This window comes from Pleurodeles waltl, chromosome 1_2 (genome assembly GCF_031143425.1).
Source record: "Pleurodeles waltl isolate 20211129_DDA chromosome 1_2, aPleWal1.hap1.20221129, whole genome shotgun sequence".
Classification (NCBI taxonomy): domain Eukaryota; kingdom Metazoa; phylum Chordata; class Amphibia; order Caudata; family Salamandridae; genus Pleurodeles; species Pleurodeles waltl.
Genome location: NC_090437.1, coordinates 100,702,031 through 100,726,026, shown reverse-complemented (window position 1 = coordinate 100,726,026; position 23,996 = coordinate 100,702,031). Strand labels below are relative to the sequence as shown.

At 47.1% G+C, this 23,996-nt stretch overlaps 1 protein-coding gene across 1 annotated transcript in view; it reads left to right on the top strand.

Annotated features, from left to right (window-relative positions):
* Positions 1 to 23,996, top strand: part of GAK (cyclin G associated kinase) — a 1,188,967-nt gene that overhangs the window by 512,884 nt on the left and 652,087 nt on the right. The window contains exon 15 of the mRNA XM_069236701.1: positions 22,101 to 22,234. Coding sequence (XP_069092802.1) covers positions 22,101 to 22,234 — 134 coding nt within the window. The remainder of the gene's footprint in view (positions 1 to 22,100; positions 22,235 to 23,996) is intronic.

The window sequence follows — 23,996 nt, the reverse complement described above, 5'->3', positions numbered from 1 at the left end:
CAGAGAGCACCCTACCCTACACCCCCTGGTGCCCCACCAAACATCAACTGTGCAAGCAGCGACCTGTTGGTCTCCAGGTGAATGCACCTAAACGACACGGACTCCATTAGGGCAATCGCTCTAGAGGAGGAAAGTGGGAAGTCCTCAAGTGCCAGACTTGGTGTGGCTCGCAGCCTCATTCCTCCCTGTGGGATAGCTATTGCACCACCCCTCCACTGTGCTTTACCACCACTTCACTGGAGACCATGACCATACCTGGAACCAGGGAGCCAGGCTCCATCTTATTAAAGGCACAGCATCCAGCAGCAAGATTTTACATCCAAGAGCTAGCTTTTATACCTTCACGGATGGCCTTCCGAGAAGAAAACCCTCTTGCTAAGTATCCCCTCTACAGAGCACCTTAAGATTCGAATAAGGGCCCTGTTGATGTCTAATCTAATGAGGTCAGGGGTCCGTTCCCAGCAGGCCTGCAAGAAAGAAACATACTGTACAATCTTAGATAAATGCGCTCAACCTGCAGTATAAGGACTCTCTGGCCCCTATTGGAAATGGGTCCAGTGAACAGCTTGGAGGGGGCTTAATACCTGAAAACTACAATTTGCAGGGCACACTATCCACCCCTACTCCCCCATTTCGCAGCTTCCAGACAAAAATCTACACCAAATTTAGCCTTTTGAAGGATGCAGGACCTGTGATGTACTCCAGCAACAAGGGCTTAACGGAGCTAAAGACCCGAAATAATTATCTATTCCGAAGAGTGGGGCCTACCCCAGCTGGGCGACTTTACCACATATTGTCATCCTCTGATAACGCCATAACAATCTGGGAGCAGTTCACAAAAGGGCTCGCTGAAGAATTCACAACTGAAATAAGCACAGTGGTCCATACACAAGGTATCTGACGTCATGGGTTTACCCCTGGCAGAATGTAAACAATTAAAATTGCTAAAAAAGGGCTGTTAATAAGGCAATACGAAGCCTCCATCAAAGGCCAGGGGATGCCCAACAACAAATAATTCCAAGAATGAACAACAATTCATTAAAGAGACTTAGGTGGACAGTAAAAAGGCAGCAGGAGGACACATTATGGGCTAAACTACTCTGTGATGTATAGAACAATGACAGTGCTTGCTTCTGGCCCACAGCAAACAGACTGCTCTATTCTGGCCAGGGAGAGATCAGCTTTCACCTAAGAGAAGAAACCTGGGCCAACTTTTTTTACCTACAACTTTTATCAGACAGCCTCAGAGGGAGCTTCCGGCCTGACAAGCAAGGAACGATTGACCCCAGGCAACAACTGCTACACTCAAAGGAGAGTCTGTGAACCAACCTCTTCTACTCAGCCAAAAGCAGCTTGTCTCACTAGCACTTAGCCGACAAGTGTTGACAAATCAAAAGGCAAATAACAGATGGCAGAAGGGAAGGGGCCCTCTGTCCAAATGGAATCCTTCCGGCTCTCCATAAAGTCAACCAATCCTATTGGGTGGGAAAACTTCCACTGGTTTTTAGCCAGATTTTCACAACAGGATCACTGCTAGCCTCGGGGTTGACAAAATCATCGATCTTCAAATGGGGAGATTAAACATCTGCCAAATACTACCATCTTGTATCTGTTGTTGACAATGAAACAAAATACTTTGCAGAAACACTTTTCGAGGAGTTAGTAGCCTGGGCCTCAGAGAACGCCATTATACCACTCAACCAAACACGCTTCTTGAAACTAATCGGTATCACATCAAACATAATGACCCTATCACTCTTGATCGATGCAGCAAAAAAGAAGACATCCACTGCATCTGTGCTTCATCGATTACGGGTCAGCCTTCGACCACATCAACCAGGAGTTAATACGGTGGAAGCTGCCATACTTGAGCATTTCATCAGACTTTTTGAGCCTACTAATTCTCTTACACACTGATACGTGGGTACAGCTCAAGTTGGGCACAAGATCCCATCTTTTCAGATGCATCCCATCTACTAAAGGACTGAAGCAGGGGTGCATACTGGCATCCACCACGTTTAGCCTTTTCCTCGCTGACCTAACACCAAAGCTAAACATGAGTGACTCCAATGCGCCCACCCTGGGCAGAATGGTTCTCTTCAATCTTTTATAAGCAGATGACTGGGTCCTAATAAGTCGTACCCAGGTGAGACTTCAGTGCCTACTTAACATTGTGCAGGAATAGTCTAGAGAAAATGACTTAGACATCAATTTTGAAGACGCAAAAACTATGACAATCAATGGTACAAGGAGAAAGCCCCTGCACCGCTTCCTAGATAGGAAGCGCTCAACACGGTGAAAGAATACAAATACCTGCGAGTCATTATCAACAGAGCTGAATTCTTCGCCCCACAGAAGGTGATGCAAGGGAGAAGTATCACACAAGCTGTTGAGTTAACAAAACAAAAGAAGCTGCTCTCTGGGCCAGCCATGACCCCACTCCTGGGCATAATCAGTGCAAAACTGATGCTTTCCATAGCTTGAGAGCGAAGCTATGAGAGGGACGGATGTGAAGAATTGAGAGTATTTTGACCAAAACAGACTGATTTTCAACCTTCCTGCCTGTATCTCACCGACGCAGATAAGGCTGGAAGTTGGTCTCCATGGCAAACCTTGGCAAGGAGTAGGGCCTACATTAACTGTTAGAATAGAATTAGGACTTTCACCTATGGAAAGAGCTACAGACTAGAGACTCCTGCGTAGTCAGACAACATCTCAAGGAGTCTCAAACTAAAACCGGATTAAGCCAACTTTTGGAGATTCCTGCCAGTGAGCTGTATTTCAAAAAACTGGTGAGCAAAACCATCAAGTCGCTCTCTGTGCTAGAGGACAAGGCTGCTTTATCCAAAAGAAGCCATGTTTGGCTAGCCCTAAATAATTACAGAACTCCCAAGCCCCAACTAAATCTTCAAGTAGGTTACAGTAAGAGTGTTAAAGAGAAACTCCTAAAATATTGCGTTGTTGTAGACTACTTTTAGAAGCATTTTTTAATCAAAGGAGAGTCCGCACACAAAAGCTGGCCGCGTTGACCTGCTTTGCCCCAGCAGACTGTAGCATAGTGAAGTTTCTCAGAAGGGTGAAAAGGGAAATGACAGCACTGCCAGGGCGTCCCTACACTTTTAGGCCGCTTCGCCCTATAGACGATTGAACACGATCAGCACTTAATTTAAATATAGCTGCTTTCAGCATCCAAGATTGGGCTAGTATGAACCTGCACGGTGGGGCTGAGTTCACTCCTCGCTTCTTTTGTACTTCTTGTCTGACAAGTAACAATTGCACATCCAACTTACTACTATCTGCCAATCTATTGGTATTTGTACAACAGTATCCAAATGTTTACACAGACAAGGGGCTGCGCATCCACTGAACAAAGTGCCCCAGTCTACATCTTGCCACTAATGAGCATTTAATTTGGAACGCGGATAGACCGACCCCGAGACATGTTTTACTCCCTGCTTCCTTTGCACATCTTATCCGACAGGAATCAGTTGCACATCCAATGTACCACTCCCTGCCATAACTTTACGAATTTCCACAACAGTGTGCAAAGGTTTGCATAGGCAAGGGGATCGTATCCGTCTAATAAACTACCCAGACTACAACTCGCCTCTAATAAGCATTTACCTTGGCACCTGGACAGATCAGCCCTGAAAACCCCCTTGAACTTAGACATTGTGGGAAGAACTTGTCGCTGAGGAGGGTATGCAAGCTAGGGGGGATCAGCTCCGGCATTCACTTTATTTGGACTTTAGCAAATGTTTATGTAGTCCTTGCTCTAAAGCGTCACTGCATTTTTGCTCATTTATCTTAAAATTGCAGATTTCTAATGTGATACAATTACGAACACTATAGACTCCATCTAGAAAATTGTGTTGTAATTTCAAAATATACCACAATCTCATCTATGTAGCTTGCTTTAGAAGAACGATGACTTGTAGCATAGGTACAGCATATACGGTCGACTTTGACTATGGTGTATCTGGCATCGTACTGCTATTATTGCTTTTTTAATGATACTTGGGATCTCACCATTTATTTAATGTGTTTAGTGTTTTTATCATTTGGCAATGGTTTTAATTAACTGCACAGTAATAATAAACTTGAAATGTGGCGAAGGACACTATTACAGTGCGTCTAGTTGCTGTCTCTGACACCAGCCAACCATCATGTTTTACATTCATTACCAATATGGAACAAGATCGTAGGACACTCATTGGGCAGTGGCTCAAACCACCCTTAATTGCCAAACCCTTTTTCGGGTTGTTCAGAGCCTCGGTGTTGATAGCATTTTTAGTTTCTGGAGGGACATGCCACGAATATGGAGGGGCTAGATGTAGTGCAGATTATAAAATTAAATATCAGTAAATTGTGGGGTTTCTTATTGAAATTAAAAGAATGCCACATGCGAGGATCGTTTTTTAAATATTTTGCAGACTTAACCCTATTCATGTTTCTACAGTCATCCAAGAATGTTAAAGAACCACTAATGTCTTTAGGATTATGTTATCAAGTTTACAGTACCTTGTTTATGTGGTCCTTGTTGGCAGAGAAATACTTTCTACAAAATCCTCGCTCTTTGCACATCTATTTGTTCAATACATGGTCTAGTCGTTTTTCCTTACTCCGGTTAAGCGTTACTGATTTTCAATAATCATTTGAAGCAACATTTATTGAAATGATTTTGTAGCAGCCTTTTTATCAATCAGTTACGTAAATGACCATTGTCAGTACACAGCTTTATTTCGATCAATTGACCATAAAAGCACATAAAACCAGCTAACGAAAATATAAGAATAAATAATCATTTTGATAAGATACAGCAACTACAAATGAATGAATTAATTTGAAGTCATTAAAACAATAAAAGCTCAAATTACACATAAAAGCTCTAAGAACAGATGATAACCTCAAGTTGCTTTTTGGAAGTAGCAACGCATGCGCCAGACTGTTACTAAATACTTACTCACAGGGAGAATTACATCAGCCGAATTATGACTTTTTAACACCCATAGAGCCAAGGAACAGATCTTAAATCCCATAGCCCTACAAGTGTTACGAATCCATTTTGATTGCGGGTTCGCATAGGCTGGACAAAAAAAATAAAATGTTCAATGGTTTCGGAGGTACTACCGCAAGCAGGGCATATATCAGGGAGACCAATCGGCCCCCACCTGTGGATCAATGACATCAGGGGCAGGGATCCGAAACGAAACCTTGCATATAGGCTTTTGCCGTGCAGATCCAGTATAATGTCCAAATAGGCTTCAAACTTTGGAGTCCATTTAAGATCAGTAAAAAGGTTAGTTAAACGGCCATGGGATTTACAGGTTATGTTGTTATCCCTGACATAAGACCAATAAGTTAACTTTAAGACATTTTTGTGCCGTCTCTCTAATTTACAGGGATTTTCTCAATAGTCACCCAAGCCCAGCAAACGGAACCAATGGGACACATGACAAATCCAGGGGACAGTATTGGTATTCTGACATTTTAATAGGTCAAGTAATGAGATCTTATATATATCTAATTCAGGGGTAGTCCACAACCTGATCCAGTACAGGAGAGGTCTTAAAGTAGCTAAATCTGCTGCTCGACTTAACCCCAGATCCCAAAATATTGGGATCAGGGGTGTGGAGCGTGGACACGCTATCAGGGCCCTCGCAAAGTTGTTTTCTCCCACTGAGATCTTGTTACAGTTGGAGAAACCCCATACCTCCGCTCCATACAGAGCTGTGCCTTGGCTATATAAATCTTCAATGCTGGGGAAACAGCTTTTGCAAGAGAGCCCTGGTAATAGCGCAATATAGACAAAGCTCTATGTTGTAACAACCCTGCACTTTTTGTGATCTGCTCTTCCCATGATAGTTTACTAGTTAACCTGACTCCCAAATAGTCTATAGAGCTAACTTCCTTCAGAAAAACACCATTGATGTGGATGGAACATTTTGTACTAGGCCCTTTGGATAACACCATTAGTTTTGTTTTGTTTATGTTGACCTCCAACCCGTGATCGCGACAAAATTAATACAATCGATCAACAAGGATTTGTAACCCCATCGGTGTCTTGGAAATGAGGAGCGAGTCATCTGCGAAAAGCAGGATAGGAATTTTGTGTGTGTTCAGGGAGGGTGCGTCATTCTGGCATATGGACACAGCCTTCACTACTTCGTTAATGAATAAAGTAAATAATAAGGGGGCTAGCACACAACCTTGACGGACTCCCCTTCTGATTGGGATCTGTTCTGTCAATTCGCTTTGTTCGCCCCACCTCACTTGGGCATAAGTGTTTTCATGCAAACGTTTTAGCAAGAGTAGTAGGTCCTCTGGAACTCCCTTTTTCTTTGTGTACTGCTTTCTGTTTTATTAAATTAAATACCACATATCTGTTGGGGGGAGACTTAATTTTATACCCAGACACCTTGAGATCCACATTCCACATCACTCTTCTGCAAAGCTTCCAAGTGGAAAAGCATTCTATTAAACGTCGCAGTGCACACGCCTTGAGAAATAATTATCCTGGTTTGATAGTTTGGCATTGCACAGCAGTAAATAAGAGTTAGATCTATAATGCAAAATAAACATAGACAGGAGAACCTTTGCTACTTGTGAATAACTAGTTGTTTTCTTGGATTGAGAATAAAACAGTTGCGGCTCGCATTTTATAGAAGGGGCGGGCAGCAAGCGCGGGGGGAGATAAATTAAATAAAAATACAAGTAAAAAATACAAAAATAATTTACCTCCTCCGCCGCGTGCCGCTCCATCCACTATGCTCCATCTCATGGCTGCAGGGACAGGCTCCCAGCCTGCCCTGTGGCCAGTCCTGACTTCCGGATTGGCTCGGAGCGCCCAGCCAGGGTGCTCCTAGGCAGAATGGGAGCCTGTACAGGCTCTCTCCAGCCCAGCAACTGTGCGCACGCTTGTTTGGCCAACCTGACACACACATGCGCTCTGAGAGGGAGTGCTGTGCACTCCCCCCTCAGTGCAGTGCACGTCACCCCTGTGGCCCCGCCCCTTTCCCCAAAAACACGATCATAAACACAGTTTCTGATCATTTTTTGGTAACAGGTTTCCCATCCTGGGTTTTTGGGGGGGTGGGGCAAAGAATCAGCCCGACTTCGCAGAAAAGCATCAGGACTCTAGAGCACCCACGAAGAGGGCACTTGCTGCTAATTTGAATGCTTCCATACTTTCAAAGCTAGTAAGAGTTGAACTGGGCCTTTGGGGTCCCAGGGGACTTGATGCTAGCAGTGCTGTGGCACCATAGACACTTTTGACTAAAACTAAGGACAGCCTACTAGTAAGCATTCTCTGGATGCAGCCACCAGTGATTGGGGAAGAATACTGACCATGTTATAAGAAAGAAAATGGGACATGGATTTTCCTGACCACAACTAGTGCGTTAACCTCAAGGGAATTGTGTTATTGTTCATGAATGTTGTTATTCCTTGGCATGTGTAGATGTACTCAGGATCCATAGTAGGTTGGGCCCAGGGGCATCAGGAGTAAAACAATCTTCAATCACCACAGTTGTGCACAATATCCCCTTCATGCCCTATCGCGCTCTGAATGTGGTTCTAACAGTATCATTTGCTTTGTGAACTAAATTAGTCTGTTACCATTGTGTTAAAAACTAGCAATAACTAAGTCCTATACTACCAAAATTAACTCTGTTACGGTGTACAACTAGTGGCTGTGTGTAGTGCGGTCAGCTCATTTCCGAAAGACTCAGTCACCTTAAATTGCATCATCATTGAATCCTGTGCGAGGGTGTGGCTTGACGTTGATGAAGTAGGCAGCATTGTGCAGAGCTTGGGCTCGGAGAGGATCAGTCCAATAGCAGATACAACAGCTGATACAGACTGGTGCAAGACGTGCTGCACCCATGAGGCCCGTGGCTGCAGACATGCTACACCAAAACAGGACCAATTCCCCCCCCCCCCCCCACCTTCCCCCCCCCACCCTCCTTTAAAAGAGGTGAGAAGCAGCATCGACAGGGAACCTCTCCCTCTCACCCCTGTTTTGGTGGGAGTCCCCAAAGAGACGTAGCACCACAATTGGCGAATCATGGTGATGTGGAGATTGGGGAGACAGGCCTAGTGCAGGAGTGCCTTCCGGTCCCTCATTACAGCCCACTACCAGCCCATGTTATGCAACAAGATTACCTTTTTGAAGCTTGGCAGCAATATTAACAGAGCTGCTGTGCACAACTGGGAGCCATATGCTATTGCAAATTGCTGATTGCTGCACGCCATATATCCAAGCAAGCACAGGTTCAGCGGCCGAGCCGATAGGGGGCCCTTCTGCGGCAGGAAACCTGCGACCCTGAACTGTAGCTGCCAATGACAATTTTGAGACACCCTCCTCCCGCCACCACTCATTGAGAGAGTCTGTGAGGTCCAGAGGAGACCCCTCTGATGCAAGCCACAGAGGCCTTCCTAGCTGGGACTGGACTGAAAGCAGGGAGCCCAGAGGTCAGGAAAGGAAGGTCTTCATCTCACCCAGAACCTTGGACTTTTCACAACCAAGAGATAACCGATCTATTGCCCATGAAGACAATCCTGCATATTGCAATGTGTTGAAAACCATCAAGGCCTCCTAGCAGGTGCTCGAAACTAAGATAGATTTGCTGGCAACGAATGTGCCTGGTGGACAGGGTTACCACATCCGAAAGAGATCTAAAGGACATGACCCCAGGTGTGAATGAGGCGACTGGCAGGCTTACTATCATGGAATCGAGGATGCAAACACCCCCCCCCCCCCAAAAAAAAAAGAGCGGAAGATGTGAAAAATAGGTGCCGCCTCAATAAATACGCGTGAAACGGGCTCACAAAATGTGTGGAGGTAAGGAACTTGGTGGCCTACCTTGAACACTGGATCCATGAGGAGGTCGCGACCGACTAACTCTCCCCATTTTTCACAATTCAGAGGCCGCATATAGTACTGGCACAAACCCTGTCCCAGGGCCCCCCTTTTCCTAGTTGTGGCACGCCCACCCCACTATAAAGACAAAAACCTTATTCTAAGCCAGGCAAGGAAGAAGGGCAACCTTGTCAAAGAAAACAGTACGATCTGGATCTTTCCAGACTTCTCCCGGGAGGTCATGTGACAATGGGCCCCCTTCATGGATGCCAAGGCATAAACCTGTCAACAGAAAATACAATGTGCATTGCTGTTTCTATCCTGCCATTGAATATTTGTGGCAGATGTGACAAATCTCTTCCAAATTCCTGACGAGATGTGGAACTGCTTAGACCACAACCACCCCGTAAGTTCTGGCTGAACACCGCAAGGAGAACAGAAGGTGCAGAGCCCGCTCACAACGGTCCCCTTCCAAGGTCAGAGTACCAGCCCCTTCTAGAGAAGAGGCTCAACAGGAATGTAGAAATGTGATGCAGGTGGTTGCATCTCTGAGTAAGCACCGACGTGGACCCCTTACCTCTGGTAGATAATGAGGATGTCTGTGACTCCAACTCCAATCCTGCCTCTGGGGACTTGAGTGCTGCCCTCCCTGTGGTGACCCCGGGTACCTCTGGTGAGATCGTCTGACCAAGATGATCAAAGAAAGCAGCCTGGTGCCTGTGTAAGACTAATACTGGGGGCCCTGAACACGATCTATATACCCCACATTGGGCCAACTGTGGGCCTGTACTGTGATTCTAATTACTGGAGCTGGGTACGGGTGTGGGGAGCTGGGTTCTGGTTGCAGTACTCACCACTTTTTGTCTGGTTTTTATATGCATATATATATTGTAGTGACTACCTAGGGGTACTTACATCTTGCACCAGGCCCAGTTATCCCTTATTAGTGTATAGGGTGTCTAGCAGCTTAGGCTGATAGATAATGGTAGCTTAGCAGAGCAGCTTAGGCTGAACTAGGAGTCGAGTGAAGCTCCTACAGTACCACTAGTGTCATATGCACAATATCATAAGAAAACACAATACACAGATATACTAAAAATAAAGGTACTTTATTTTTATGACAATATGCCAAAAGTATCTCAGTGAGTACCCTCAGTATGAGGATAGCAAATATACACAAGATATATGTACACAATACCAAAAATATGCAGTATAGTATTAGAAAACAGTGCAAACAATGTATAGTTACAATAGGATGCAATGGGGACACATAGGGATAGGGGCAACACAAACCATATACTCCAAAAGTGGAATGCGAACCACAAATGGACCCCAAACCTATGTGACCTTGTAGAGGGTCGCTGGGACTGTAAGAAAACAGTGAGGGTTAGAAAAATAGCCCACCCCAAGACCCTGAAAAGTGAGTGCAAAGTGCACTAAAGTTCCCCAAAGGACACAGAAGTCGTGATAGGGGAATTCTGCAGGAAAGACACAAACCAGCAATGCAACACAGATGGATTTCCAGTCGAGGGTACCTGTGGAACAAGGGGACCAAGTCCAAAAGTCACAAGCAAGTCGGAGATGGGCAGATGCCCAGGAAATGCCAGCTGTGGGTGCAAAGAAGCTGCTACTGGACAGTAGAAGCTGAGGATTCTGCAGGAACGACAAGGGCTAGGAACTTCCCCTTTGGAGGACGGATCCCTCACGCTGTGGAGAGTCGTGCAGAAGTGTTTTCCTGAAGAAAGACCGCAAACAAGCCTTGCTAGCTGCAAGTCGTGCGGTTAGGGTTTTTGGATGCTGCTGTGGCCCAGGAGGGACCAGGATGTCGCCAATTGCGTCTGGGGACAGAGGGGGCGTCGAGCAAGAAGCACCCGCAGAAGTGCCGGAACAGGCACTACGAAGAGGAGTGAAACGGTGCTCACCCGAAGTTGCACAAAGGAGTCCCACGCCGCCGGAGGACAACTTAGAAAGTCGTGCAATGCAGATTAGAGTGCCGTGGACCCAGGCTTGGCTGTGCACAAAGGATTTCCGCCGGAAGTGCAGAGAGGCCGGAGTAGCTGCAAAAGTCGCGGTTCCCAGCAATGCAGTCTGGCGTGTGGAGGCAAGGACTTACCTCCACCAAACTTGGACTGAAGAGTCACTGGACTGTGGGAGTCACTTGGACAGAGTTGCTGGATTCAAGGGACCTCGCTCGTCGTGCTGCGAGGAGACCCAGGGTACCGGTGATGCAGTTCTTTGGTGCCTGCGGTAGCAGGGGGACGATTCCGTCGACCCACGGGAGATTTCTTCGGAGCTTCTAGTGCAGAGAGGAGGCAGACTACCCCCACAGCATGCACCACCAGGAAAGCAGTCGAGAAGGCGGCAGGTTCAGCGTTACAGAGTTGCAGTAGTCGTCTTCGCTACTTTGTTGCAGTTTTGCAGGCTTCCAGCGCGGTCAGCAGTCGATTCCTTGGCAGAAGGTGAAGAGAGAGATGCAGAGGAACTCGGATGAGCTCTTGCATTCGTTATCTAATGAAATCCCTAAAGCAGAGACCCTAAATAGCCAGAAAAGAGGGTTTGGCTACTTAGGAGAGAAGATAGGCTAGCAACACCTGAAGGAGCCTATCAGAAGGAGTCTCTGACGTCACCTGCTGGCCCTGCCCACTTAGAGCAGTCCAGTGTGCCAGCAGCACCTCTGTTTCCAAGATGGCAGAGGTCTGGAGCACACTGGAGGAGCTCTGGGCACCTCCCAGGGGAGGTGCAGGTCAGGGGAGTGGTCACTCCCCTTCCCTTTGTCCAGTTTCGCGCCAGAGCAGGGCTGAGGGGTCCCTGAACCGGTGTAGACTGGCTTATGCAGAAATGGGCACCATGTGTGCCCATGAAAGCATTTCCAGAGGCTGGGGGAGGCTACTCCTCCCCTGCCTACACACCATTTTCCAAAGGGAGAGGGTGTAACACCCTCTCTCTGAGGAAGTCCTTTGTTCTGCCATACTGGGCCAGGCCTGGCTGGACCCCAGGAGGGCAGAAACCTGTCTGAGGGGTTGGCAGCAGCAGCAGCTGCAGTGAAACCCTGGGAAAGGCAGTTTGGCAGTACCAGGGTCTGTGCTAGAGACCCGTGGGATCATGGGATTGTGCCAACTATGCCAGGATGGCATAGAGGGGGCAATTCCATGATCATAGACATGTTACATGGCCATATTCGGAGTTACCATTGTGAAGCTACATATAGGTAGTGACCTATATGTAGTACACATGTGTAATGGTGTCCCCGCACTCACAAAGTCCGGGGAATTGGCCCTGAACAATGTAGGGGCACCTTGGCTAGTGCCAGGGTGCCCACACACTAAGTAACTTAGCACCCAACCTTTACCAGGTAAAGGTTAGACATATAGGTGACTTATAAGTTACTTAAGTGCAGTGTAAAATGGCTGTGAAATAACGTGGACGTTATTTCACTCAGGCTGCAGTGGCAGGCCTGTGTAAGAATTGTCAGAGCTCCCTGTGGGTGGCAAAAGAAATGCTGCAGCCCATAGGGATCTCCTGGAACCCCAATACCCTGGGTACCTCAGTACCATATACTAGGGAATTATAAGGGTGTTCCAGTATGCCAATGTAAATTGGTAAAATTGGTCACTAGCCTGTTAGTGACAATTTGAAAGAAATGAGAGAGCATAACCACTGAGGTTCTGGATAGCAGAGCCTCAGTGAGACAGTTAGTCATAACACAGGTAACACATTCAGGCACACTTATGAGCACTGGGGCCCTGGCTGGCAGGGTCCCAGTGACACATACAACTAAAACAAAATATATACAGTGAAAAATGGGGGTAACATGCCAGGCAAGATGGTACTTTCCTACAGCAACTTTGACTGAAGTGCACTTGCTTCCTGCTAACCAGATCCCCACTGCCAGTATCCCTTCCCAAAAGCAAGACACCTGGTCACTTGATCCCCAAGTAACCAGGCCCTTCAGCCCCCTGTAAATCCCTAATAAATGGTACCCCTAGTACCTAGGGCATGGGTACTGAAGAAGGCCCCTCACAGCTGAAGCACAACTTGTGCCAATGAGGAACCCAGCACCAACCTTATGCAGACTGCCATTGCAGACTGCTTGACAAGGGACTCCCAAAATTTAAAATCTCAGCTCATCTGTGCAGGCCAGGGGTTTTGGGCTTACCCTGTCTTGACGACTGGCTGTTAAAGGTGAGTTCGCTCCAGGCAGTTGTCTACCGTGTTCATTGGGGTTCAATATAAACATGCCGAGTCACACTTGAATCCCTCTCAGACGCTCTCTGTAGGGAGTTGGGTTTTGGTTACAGTACCCCCTCACTAATTGGCTGGTATTTAGATGCATCTTTGACTGCCGTGCACTGGGATCTTGCTAACCAGGTCCCCAGTGCTAGTGTCCCTTCCCTAAAACAAGACACCTGGTCACTTGATCCCCAATTGACCAGGCTCTTCAGCCTCCTGTAAGTCCCTAGTAAATAGTACTGCTGGTACCTAGGGCATGGGTACTTAACAGGGTCCCTCAGAGCTGCAGCACAACTTTTACTACTGTGAGGGACTCAGCACCAACCGTATGCAGACTGTCATTGCAGGCTGTGTAATGAGATGCTCCCAAAATTGAAAACACAACATAGCTCACAGCCTGTGTGCCATGTCCCCTAAACACTGCATGCATTATATGTAAGTCACCCCTCTAGTAGGCCTTACAACCTTAAGACAGGGTGCATTGTATGACATGTGAGGGCATATCTGCATGAGCAGATATGCCCCTGCTGTCTTTGCGGATTCTCAGACATAGTAAGTGACCAGGAAGGCCATTTTAAGTGCACATGCTTGGACACTGGTCACTAAGAGTTCCCAGCTACATGATGGCTTCTCTGAATATGGGTATGTTTGGTCAGATTAATAAACCCTCCCGGATACCAGTGAGGGATTTATTAATAACTGCACCCAGAGGGCACCTTAGAGGTGCCCCCTGAAAATCTACTGGATACTAGAGCGTGACTGACTGGTTCTGACCAGTTCAGGCACCATAGACTCATTTCTGGCCCCTCAATGTGAGAGCCAGTGCTCTTAAGGGCCAGAGACAAAAGCCTGAACTCGGTGGACGTGTTATCAGCTCACCCAGCTAGGGTTATGCCCATTTCCCAGTGGAAGTGGTCATAGAATAGGTGTAGTCACCCTAAAGGTGGGCAGCCCATTGACTACCGCCTGGCACTCCCTGTAACACCCCTAACTTGAGGATTTAGGTGGCACCCCTGAACCCTAGAACTCAGATTCTGGCAACGTAGGAAGCAAAGGACGAAGAGTTTCACCTGCAGAAGATTAAAAACAGAAGCAGCTGACTTGGAACTAGCCCCTCTGGCCTGCCTGCTGACCTAGACAGACTCTGCCTAAAACAATGACTCATCCTGCAGCTAAGCCTCCAGAAAACAAAGAGGACTGCCTGCTTTCCATAAAGACTCAAGACTCCTGTGAGCAGCGGATCTGCTCCGCATCAAAGTCTCAAGAAAGGATTCTGCGACCTCTGGAACAGCGAAGACCCGACACCCAAAGTGTCCTCTGCACCGGACGTCTGTGGCCAAAGGTGAAGCCAACCAACGCTGCCAACAAGGTTCCCTAGCTGACTAGAGTCCGAGTCCAGTGTGGTCTCACCCATCTTGGACTCCCTCAAATCACCTTCAGCCCCTGCATGAAGGCTCCCACTTCCGCAGCCTTGTGGTGAGAGAAAACCAGACACCTCCAGCAACCACTGCACTTGTCCACCCTGACCCCGTCTAAGGTGGGTCGCTGGTGCCGATGACGTCACCTGCCTCCCCTGAGCTTGAGTCTACCCTTTGTGTCCCCCTGTGGACTCCCTGACAATGCCTGCAGCCTCACCGCGAGGGCTCCCGAACAGAGATGCCGAAGAACACCCCTGCATCCGTTGCCCCTGGGTCCTAGAGAAAAGGACCAAATTTGCACTTACGTCCCCAAGCACCCCAAGTCTACAACCTACCAGCTTGTTGTCCCCGAGTGGCTTCTTAGCCAGAGCCTGCAGCCTGTCTTCACGAGGACGAGACTCCTATAGGAAACCATTGAGCACCCAATGCCTTACAATACCTGACTGCCCCAGTGCTGCCCAGAGTGACCTGCTGGTGTGGTTCTGATCAGTGCTGTGTACTTACCGTAACTCCCCGAGATTGGCTTTGTAAGTTGTTGTTACCCCCTCCCCCCCCCTCCCCCCAGAAACCTACAGGCACGTAAGGGGTCGCTCTCCTAGGGGACAAATTATATTTAGGCCATTTCTGCCCCCCTTGGGGGCAGATTGGCCTATTTGTATGAGGCCAAATTAGGCAAGGGTCTCTCCCCAGTGGGGGGGAGGGGATTTATTTTAGGCCATTTTTGTATTTCCAATACAAAAAATAGTCGGGTGGTGGCTACCAACCAGTACGGGCCTGGTTATGCCCCAACCCCAACTGAAGGGGGTAACAGTCTTTCAGCTCTCCCCGCACACTAAAACATCTTATCCCATGGCAAGCAAGAGGACATTTGATTATTTTGGGTTCTGGTTTTAAATTTGGGCCATGAGAGCTTGGCTAACTCTCAAAATCTTCCCACTTGGAATGGTGAGAGCTGCACTTTATGGACTATGGGACGCTGCCATGTAGAAAAATCCACAAGACTTAGACACATCTGAAAACTAAATATCTGGGTGATTCCAGGGTGGTGTGCTTCACATGCACCCTGCACCATTTTCTTACTCACAATGCCCTGCAAACCTCCAACTTTGCTGGAAATCACATTCTTCCCACATTTTTGTGATGGAACCTTCCAGAATCTGCAGAAATCCACAAAATTCCTACCACCCAGCATTGTCTTATCTATACCGATAAAAACTTCTGCTGCACTTGTCAATTTTTTTTTTTTTAAACTGCCCTTCTCGGCCCGCTTTGGTTCCCCTTCAATTTCGACATGTTTTTGGCTCTTCCCTGTCACAAGCACTTCGCCCACCTACACAAGTGAGGTTTCATTTTTACCGCGAGACTGAGAGGAACGTTGGCTGGTAGGAAATTTGTCCCGGTTCAGCGATCCCACACAGAAATGTGGGAAACGTGATTTTTTTTTTGTTTAGCTAAGTTTGATGTTTGCTGAGGATTCTGGATAAGAAAACATTGGGGTATCCACGCAAGTCACACCTCCTTGGACTCTCGCGGGTGTCTAGTTTTCAGAAATGTCTGGGTATGATAGGTTTTCCTAGATGGCTGCTGAGCCCAGGACCAAAAACGCAGGTGCCACCCCCCTCACCCCGCACACCCCTCCACCCATGCAATAACAGGTAGTTTTGTATTTAATCATTTTGATGTGTCCAGATAGTGTTTTGGGGCATTTCCTGTCGCGGGCACTAGGCCTAGCCACACAAGTGAGGTATTGTTTTTATCGGGAGACTTGGGGGAATGCTTGGGGGAAGGAAATCTGTGGCTCCTCTCAGATTCCAGAACTTTCTGTCACCAAAATGAGAGGAAAAAAGTGTTTTTTTGGCCAAATTTTGAGGTTTGCAGAGGATTTTGGCTAACAGAACCTGGTCAGAGCCCTGCAAGTCACCCCATCTTGGATTTCCCTAGGTGTCTTGTTTTAAAAAATGCGTAGGTTTGGTAGGTTTCCATAGGTGCCGGCTGAGCCAGAGGCAAAAATCTCCAGCTAGGCACTTTGCAAAAAACATGTCAGATTTCAATGTAAAAATGTGATGTGTCCATGTTGCGTTTCCTGTCACGAGCATTAGGCCTACCAACGCAAGTGAGGTACCATTTTTAACGGCAGACAAGGGGAACACAGAATAGCAAAACAAGTGTTATTGCCCCTTGGCTTTCTCGACTTTTTTTTTTTCTTCCAAATGTAAGACAGTGTGTAAAAAAGACGTCTATTTGAGAAATGCCCTGTAATTCACATGCTGGTATGGGCACCCCGGAATTTAGAGATGTGCAAATAACCACTGCTTCCCAACACATTATCTTGTGCCCATTTTGGAAATATAAAGGTTTTCTTGATATCTATTTCTCACTTTTTATATTTCACAAAATTAATTGCTTTATGCCCGGTATACAATGAAAACCCGTTGCAAGGTGCATCTCATTTATTGGCTCTCTGTACCTAGAGTTCTTGATAAACCTACAAGCCCTGTATATCCCCACAACCAGAAGAGTACAACAGACGTAAAGGTATATTGCTTTTCAAAAATCTGACATCGCAGGAAAAAGTTACAGAGTAAAACGTGGAGAAAAATGGCTGTTTTTTCACCTCAATTTCCATATTCTTTTATTTCTGCTGTTATTTTCTGTAGGGAACACTTGTAGAATTCAGAATTTTGTCTACTTTTCAGAAAAGTTTAGCTTTCTGGGATCCAGCATTAGTTTCACACCCATATCTGTCACTAACTGAAAGGAGGCTGAAAGCACAAAAAATAGTAAAAATGGGGTATGTCCCAGTAAAATACCAAAATTGTGTTGCAAAATGGGATTTTCTAATTCAAGTCTGCCAGTTCCTGAAAGCTGGGAAGATGGTGATTTTAGCACTGCAAACCCTTTGCTGATTCCATTTTCAGGGAGAAAACCACAAGCCTTCTTCTGCAGCCCTTTTTCCCCATTTAAAAAAAACGAGAAAAAAAAACCGACATTTTTGCTGTATTTTGGCAAATTTCTTGGTCTCCTTCACGGGAACCTCTAGAATCCCTAGGATGTTGGAAAACAAGGATGCAAATTTGGCATGGGTAGCTCTGGTGGAGAAAAAGGTATGAGGGCCTAAATAGCCAAAAAAAGGCTCGGCACAGGAGGGGAAAAGGCCTGGCAGCGAAGGGGTTAAGCAATAAATGCTTAGCACTACTTTCTGATAAGCTTATCTGCTAGCCCACACTACCACAGAATAGAGCAGTAGACCAATCTACTTTTGCCTCTGCAAACCAATTGGGGATCCACTGGTCTCTCTGCACAGTGTACTTCTTTTTCGTGCACCATATGGAGAGACAGTTTTTTTACAGGGGGAAGATGTGCGGGAGCCGCCATGACAGTGACCCCTAATAGTAGATTGTAAGCAGGCACTCCTGCATGCATGGTAACGAGTTAGAGTTTGGATGGGAGGTTCCAGCCTGCTTATCCTGGGTAGTGGGAGTTGGAATTTGTTTGTCTGTTATAGGACATCTGAGTTGTATACCACCTGTTGATCTGTCATTGGCGAACGTGAGGTCACCGATTTTGGGTGTGGGGGTGTGGGAAGGGCCCTTGTGGAAGATTGAGTACAGTTATGATGATGAATGCAAATTATAAATTCTTGTAATGGAATGTAAGGGTAACGCATTCAATGACAAAACGCTATAAGATCTTCTCATACATCCAGGAGGGGGATTCAAGTGACAGTGCTGAAGGAAATAGACCTCTCTGCCAGAGAGGGAGCTGTGCTACACAGAAGCTGGACAGGCATACTACACCACTTTTTCCGCCTATGATTGGGGAACCCTGATTTGGATTAAGGTAGGGGTCCCATTCCAGCACATGGAAAACTTTATAGAGGTACGTGGTGGTGACGGGACGTTTAGAGCCCCGGTATGTCGCACTAATTGACATAAATGCCCCCAGTATAGACCAGGGACCATTCCTGCTCAGATTAACGAGTCTATTGGCCCCACATCTAGTCCACACCCCTATAGTAGTAAGGACTTCAACTGCGTGGTTGACCTTCAGATGGATCGTTCCCATTCCCCACTACGGGATACTGGTGATCCAGACAACAAAACAATTTATTGACTGGAAGACACGGTGAGGCCTTATTAACTCCTTTTTCTGAATGCACCCACAAGCTCTGGACTATTCATTTTTGTTCGACTCTTCATGAACTCCATGCTTGGCTAGACACATTACTTTGTACACCAGACATTCATGGCCTGGTACACAAGGCACAATATTTGGCCCGGACGGCCCTCCGATCATAACCCGGTGTTACTCCACCTCACACGGGATAGACCGAGAGTGCGCATACCTTGTGGATGATGAAGCCTGAGTCTCTTGAGGATCCTCAGTTTCAAGAGGCAGTGAGGGAGCATATTATACACTACTTTGTAGAGAACGAGAATACTGCGACCACCCTTCTTGTATAATTGGATAACTTCAAGGCGGTAATCAGGGAGAAATGTATTGCTGAGTCGGTGGGAGTCTAACGTATATTACAGCAAGACGTTCAGGCAGTGGAGCAAACGCTAAGGGAAAGAGAAATGTAGACTGGGGCACCCAGACTTGTAGCATGCGTTGCTGGAGGTGAAGGAAGCCATGGCTACCTAGGTTGAACGGCTTCACTGTTTCAATTACAAACAATATGACTAGAGCCCATGTAGAACGAGAGAAAACGAGCGCACTGCTAGCCTGGTTAGCTAAACTGGCTAAAAAGTTTGGTTATACTGGAACAGCACGTGGGCGATGGCCACTGCCTCCATAGATAATGGGAGATTAACAATAATATCCTGAGTTATTACGCCAAGCTTTACAAAAGTATCACTCCCCACAACAAAGTTGCGATGCATGCCTTTCTGTTGCTTCTTTCCTTACAAGGACAGAGATGGCTAGCCTGGGCAGAGACATCACTATCCAAGATATAAGAAGGGCAATCAAAGGGCTGCCTCCTGGTAAGACTCCAGGAACTGATGGACTCCAGACAGAGTTTTGTGCAGCGGACGTCACAGAGCTGGCCCCCAGACAGGCAACCCTCTATATGGCAGCAAAATAATTGGAAGCTCCACTGGCCTCCATGGTGGACGCACCATTGGTGCCCTTACTGAAACCTGGGAAGCCGGCGCATGATTGCAAGGTGTATAGACCGCTCTCAATGCTTAATCTAGACTACAGGATTTTCAGTAGGATATTGACCACCAGGCTCCTGCCATGTGTGACTCACCTGGTACACCCTGACCAGGCAGAGTTTATTCTTGTCCGCAGTATTGTTCTTCATATCAGTTGGCTGTTTGCCATCATAGAAGACACCACGTATAACAAATCTGAGGCAGCAGCCTTTGCAATAGGCATCAAAAAGGCCTTCAGTAGCCTGGAATGGGAATATTTATACAAGGTCATGTGCCAAATTGGTCTGGATGGGGGTTTCTTAGGCTGGGTCAGACTTTTATACACCAATGCCATGGCCAGGGTATGTACAAGATAGACCAATTTGGAGCGTTACAATGTGGGGAGAGGATCAAGACAGGGCTCTCCGCTGTCACGCCTGATGCTCACCCTGGCCATGGAGCAGTTGGCCATCGTGGTGCAGGAGGGGACCAGGTTTTGGGGACTACAAAAAGGCACAAAGTATCACTACATCGCTCTATATGCAGATGACCTGGTGATTTTTGTTCGGAACATGTCCTCGTACCTAACTGGAGCTAAACATATGTTGGTGGAATTCGGTGCCCTGTTGGGCCTACAGGTTAAATGGCAAAAATCCAGACTATTTCCATTAAACGCTAATCGCACCCACCTTCTACTTTGGGTGGTCTGCTGTCAGAATCCTGATGCCTTTAATACCTGGGTACAAAAATCTATCATGACGGGCAGAATGTGCCTGATGGAAATGTGGGCCAAGCTGTCAAATTGCTTAAGTCCTGCACTAACTTTTCACGGAAGCTCCCACTGTCAGCAGCGGGCCAGGTGGCCCTGCTGAAGATGGTATCCCTTCCGAGGTTGCTGTACTTTTTGTCTGTGCTACCACAGTTTGCATCCTGTACTCTCATGAACTCCTCATTACAGTGCTGGAAGCTTTGCCTCATGGGTGAGGGAGGGATGGTCCAGGGGACAGGCGAGATCCAGGAGCAACGAGGGTGGGAGACTTATTTAGGACAGGCACGATTTTGCCATTTGAGGACTACTGTGCTAAGTTCAACCTGCCCAAAGGCCATTTCTTGCTTCACAGAGCAGTCCTGGCAGCATTCCGCCAGCATTGGAAGTCCCACCTGGCAGAACCATGGACCCACACTACCGCCCAGTACATGGCCCTATTGTTGGGAACAATGAAAGCGGTCACGAAAGCGAAATGGGAGGAGGATTTGAATATTCCCATTCCCTCCAAAGACTGGACCCACCTTCTGGATAGAGCCCTGAAAATATCCTGCAACGCTCAATTTAAACTGATTAACTATTTCATTCTGTAGAGGGCCTAACTCAGCTTGGGCCATATCAATAAATATTTCCTCACTCTTGGAGCGGCTTGTACACACTGTGAGGAAGTGGGCACTGAGATCAGGCATATGTTCTGGGATTGTCCTCCTCTAAGGACTTAGTGGGAGGCGATCACGCGAGATGTGGCAGCAGTTTTTGATAAGGAAGTCCCATATACAATGGAACACTCTCTTGGGATGGTTCCCCCCACATCCAAGATGAAGGTCACCAGCAGGTTCCAGGACCTGGCATTTGTTCTGGCACAAAGGAAACTCACGTGCCATTGGAAGGCGCTGGGCGGTCTCCACATAACGTAGCACAAAGAACTTGAAGAATGGGCTACCTATGAAGGTACAACAGTGCTCAGGACAGCTCAGATGGTGTAGCGTCCCTTGGAGGTGATGCAAGCTTGGGAGGCACTATTAGATTGTCTGAAGGCACCAGAGACACAGCCTATTGGGTTGGCGGCAGGCTTGATTCGGACTCCCTAGCAGGGTGGGACATGGAGCGAGAGAAACGGGCTGGTGATAGGACGACGGCCCAGGTCCCTTCCTGCACCATACACTGACCACCTCATACACTCACAGTACATTAGTTACTACCAGACAAATTACAAGGCCACCTCATGGCTATGCAGTATATTTGAGTAATATGGATATGACTCTGGAGAACGGGATGGGTGGGGGGGGGGGGGGGGGGGGGGCAGGGGGGCAGGATTTACATTTGATATGTTTTTCCGATCTTTTTTGAACTGCACAACTCCTATGGAATACATAATAATGCCTGCCTCCAATTACAGGTGGGACTGGATTGTATTAACGGAATTCTTTTTCAATAAAATGTGTTTACAAAACAAAAATCATTGAATCCTGTGCCCTCCCTTGCAAATAGTACATTTTAATTAGCTGAACAAAATAATCATCTTAAAGAGGTATTTATTTACTCTGAGAATGTATAATCTTCCATGTACAAGTTTTATTCACAGATGTGCTGGCACATGTGGGTTGAACACTCATAGGTTTACCTCAGAGGCTTGCTTGTCTTTTTTTAATGTTATTTTGTAAATACATCCTTTTTGTTTTCCATAGGACGGAAGAGCTGCATCCGCTGTAGTTGTCTGCTCCTTTTTGTGTTTCTGCCGTCTTTTCACCACTGCTGAGGCCGCAGTTTACATGTTCAGTATGAAACGTTGCCCGCCTGGTATATGGCCTTCACATAAAAGGTACTTGTAATAATTTCCTTGAATAAATTGTTTTTAGCACCGTTTTAAAGGTCCTGTTTGTGACGAAATCACTTCTGATTCACTGACTTGAGTTTTGCCCCAACACCCAATTATAAAGATCTGGAGCCATCCTAGTGGCATGCAGACCCTACTGCTAATCTAAAGATCACAATCTGATCTAGAATTCTAGCTGCAGTTTCCTAACCTTTGAAATCTCCAGGCATCAGACTGGATCAGCAAGATTTGTGTGAGTAGTACCCCTGCACGCTGGTAGCTGGCCTTGTCCATCTATGCGTCCGTCGTCAGCATAGTCCACACCGGAAATGAGGTCCGGAGTCCTATGTAGGCACCACCCAGGCGCAGCAGCGTTAGTTCTTTTCTTTCCGCACCAGCCAGCGCTGATCCAAAGAGAGCTACTCCTCAGGTTTTTATTTGCTGGTCTTTTATCAACTTTTGTCGAGCTTTGTTTTGAGAAATTTTCATATGATTTGTCGAGGGATCTAGGAAGACAGGTTTCAAGCCCTGCAGATCCTGTTATCGGGTGATGTCCGACGGATCCACTCCTTATGCGTTGTGGTGTTTGGAGTGCGACTAGGACCCGAAGTCATGCTCTGAGTGCCGGGCCATGCATCCGAAGGCTTTGAGGGAGCGGTACCTAAAGCTGATGGCAGCTCAGCACGTGACTCTGCATAGGTCTCGGTCGAGAGGAAGGTCCCTTGACAGATCGCGGAGTTCAAAGTCAATGTCGTCCCATGCAAAGTCTTCTGGGCGATCAGTTAAAATCGTAGAAGTCAGATCGCTCTTTGACTTGTCCTCTTCTGTCGGCCAACGCGATGAGGGAGCGTTCACATTGGAGGCCTTGTTCTGTGGAGCCTGGTCTGACTTTGTGCCTCTCCGGAGCGACCCATACCAAGTATTTTATGAGGCCATGTGCCTCATTTTGGGCAGTTTGACCGGGTGGATCGCCTTCCAGCCCCCATGGGTCGGAGGGGGGTCTCTGTCAGGTTGCGCACCGGCTCCGAAGGGCTCACAGGGATCCAGTCTTGGACCTGAATCAGCAACGATTGTCCCACCTCGACCTTCCCCGATGCCGATCCCAATGTCGATGCTCCAGCACCCACCAATGGCGTCGTCTCCATTGTAATCCCCGACTTTAACACAGAGCCTGATGGGTGTCGCCAGATTCTAGTACCGGCAGGGACTTTTCCTCCTCACTTGGATTCTGTGCCCTATTTCTCTGGGCTAGGCCTCGGGGAATAATGGGAGCAGGTCACTAGAGCCTTACAAGACTGAAACAGACTGGTGTGAGAACTTGAGTGAAGCCAGCAGACTGGACCCATCTCCAGATTAATGCATGCTTTTCCCCTTACTGTGGCTACGGAAGAGGGAGCTTCTTATGCTGTGGTGGTGAAGAGGGCTGGTGAGGTCCTGGACCTTCAACTGCCCTTGTGGCATCCACAACTAATTGACAGAGGCGCTGCAAACAGGAGCTTCCACCCTGCCCCTGTTTAATGATGCACTCACTGACATCCTACTGGGTACCTAGTGTAGGAAGCTGCCTCTGTATATACTGTACCAATGTAAGATATAGTGTGCTCAGAGTCCACTGGATCCCCAGAGACTTTACTGAGGCTAAAGTAGATAATACTAATGCTCTCTTTTGTGGTAGTGTGGTGGAGCAGTTAGGCTTGTTTGAGAGTAGTTCTAAGCATTTGTTGTACACACAGTCTTCTAGAACCAAAAGGATTTTTGCTGCAGGTAA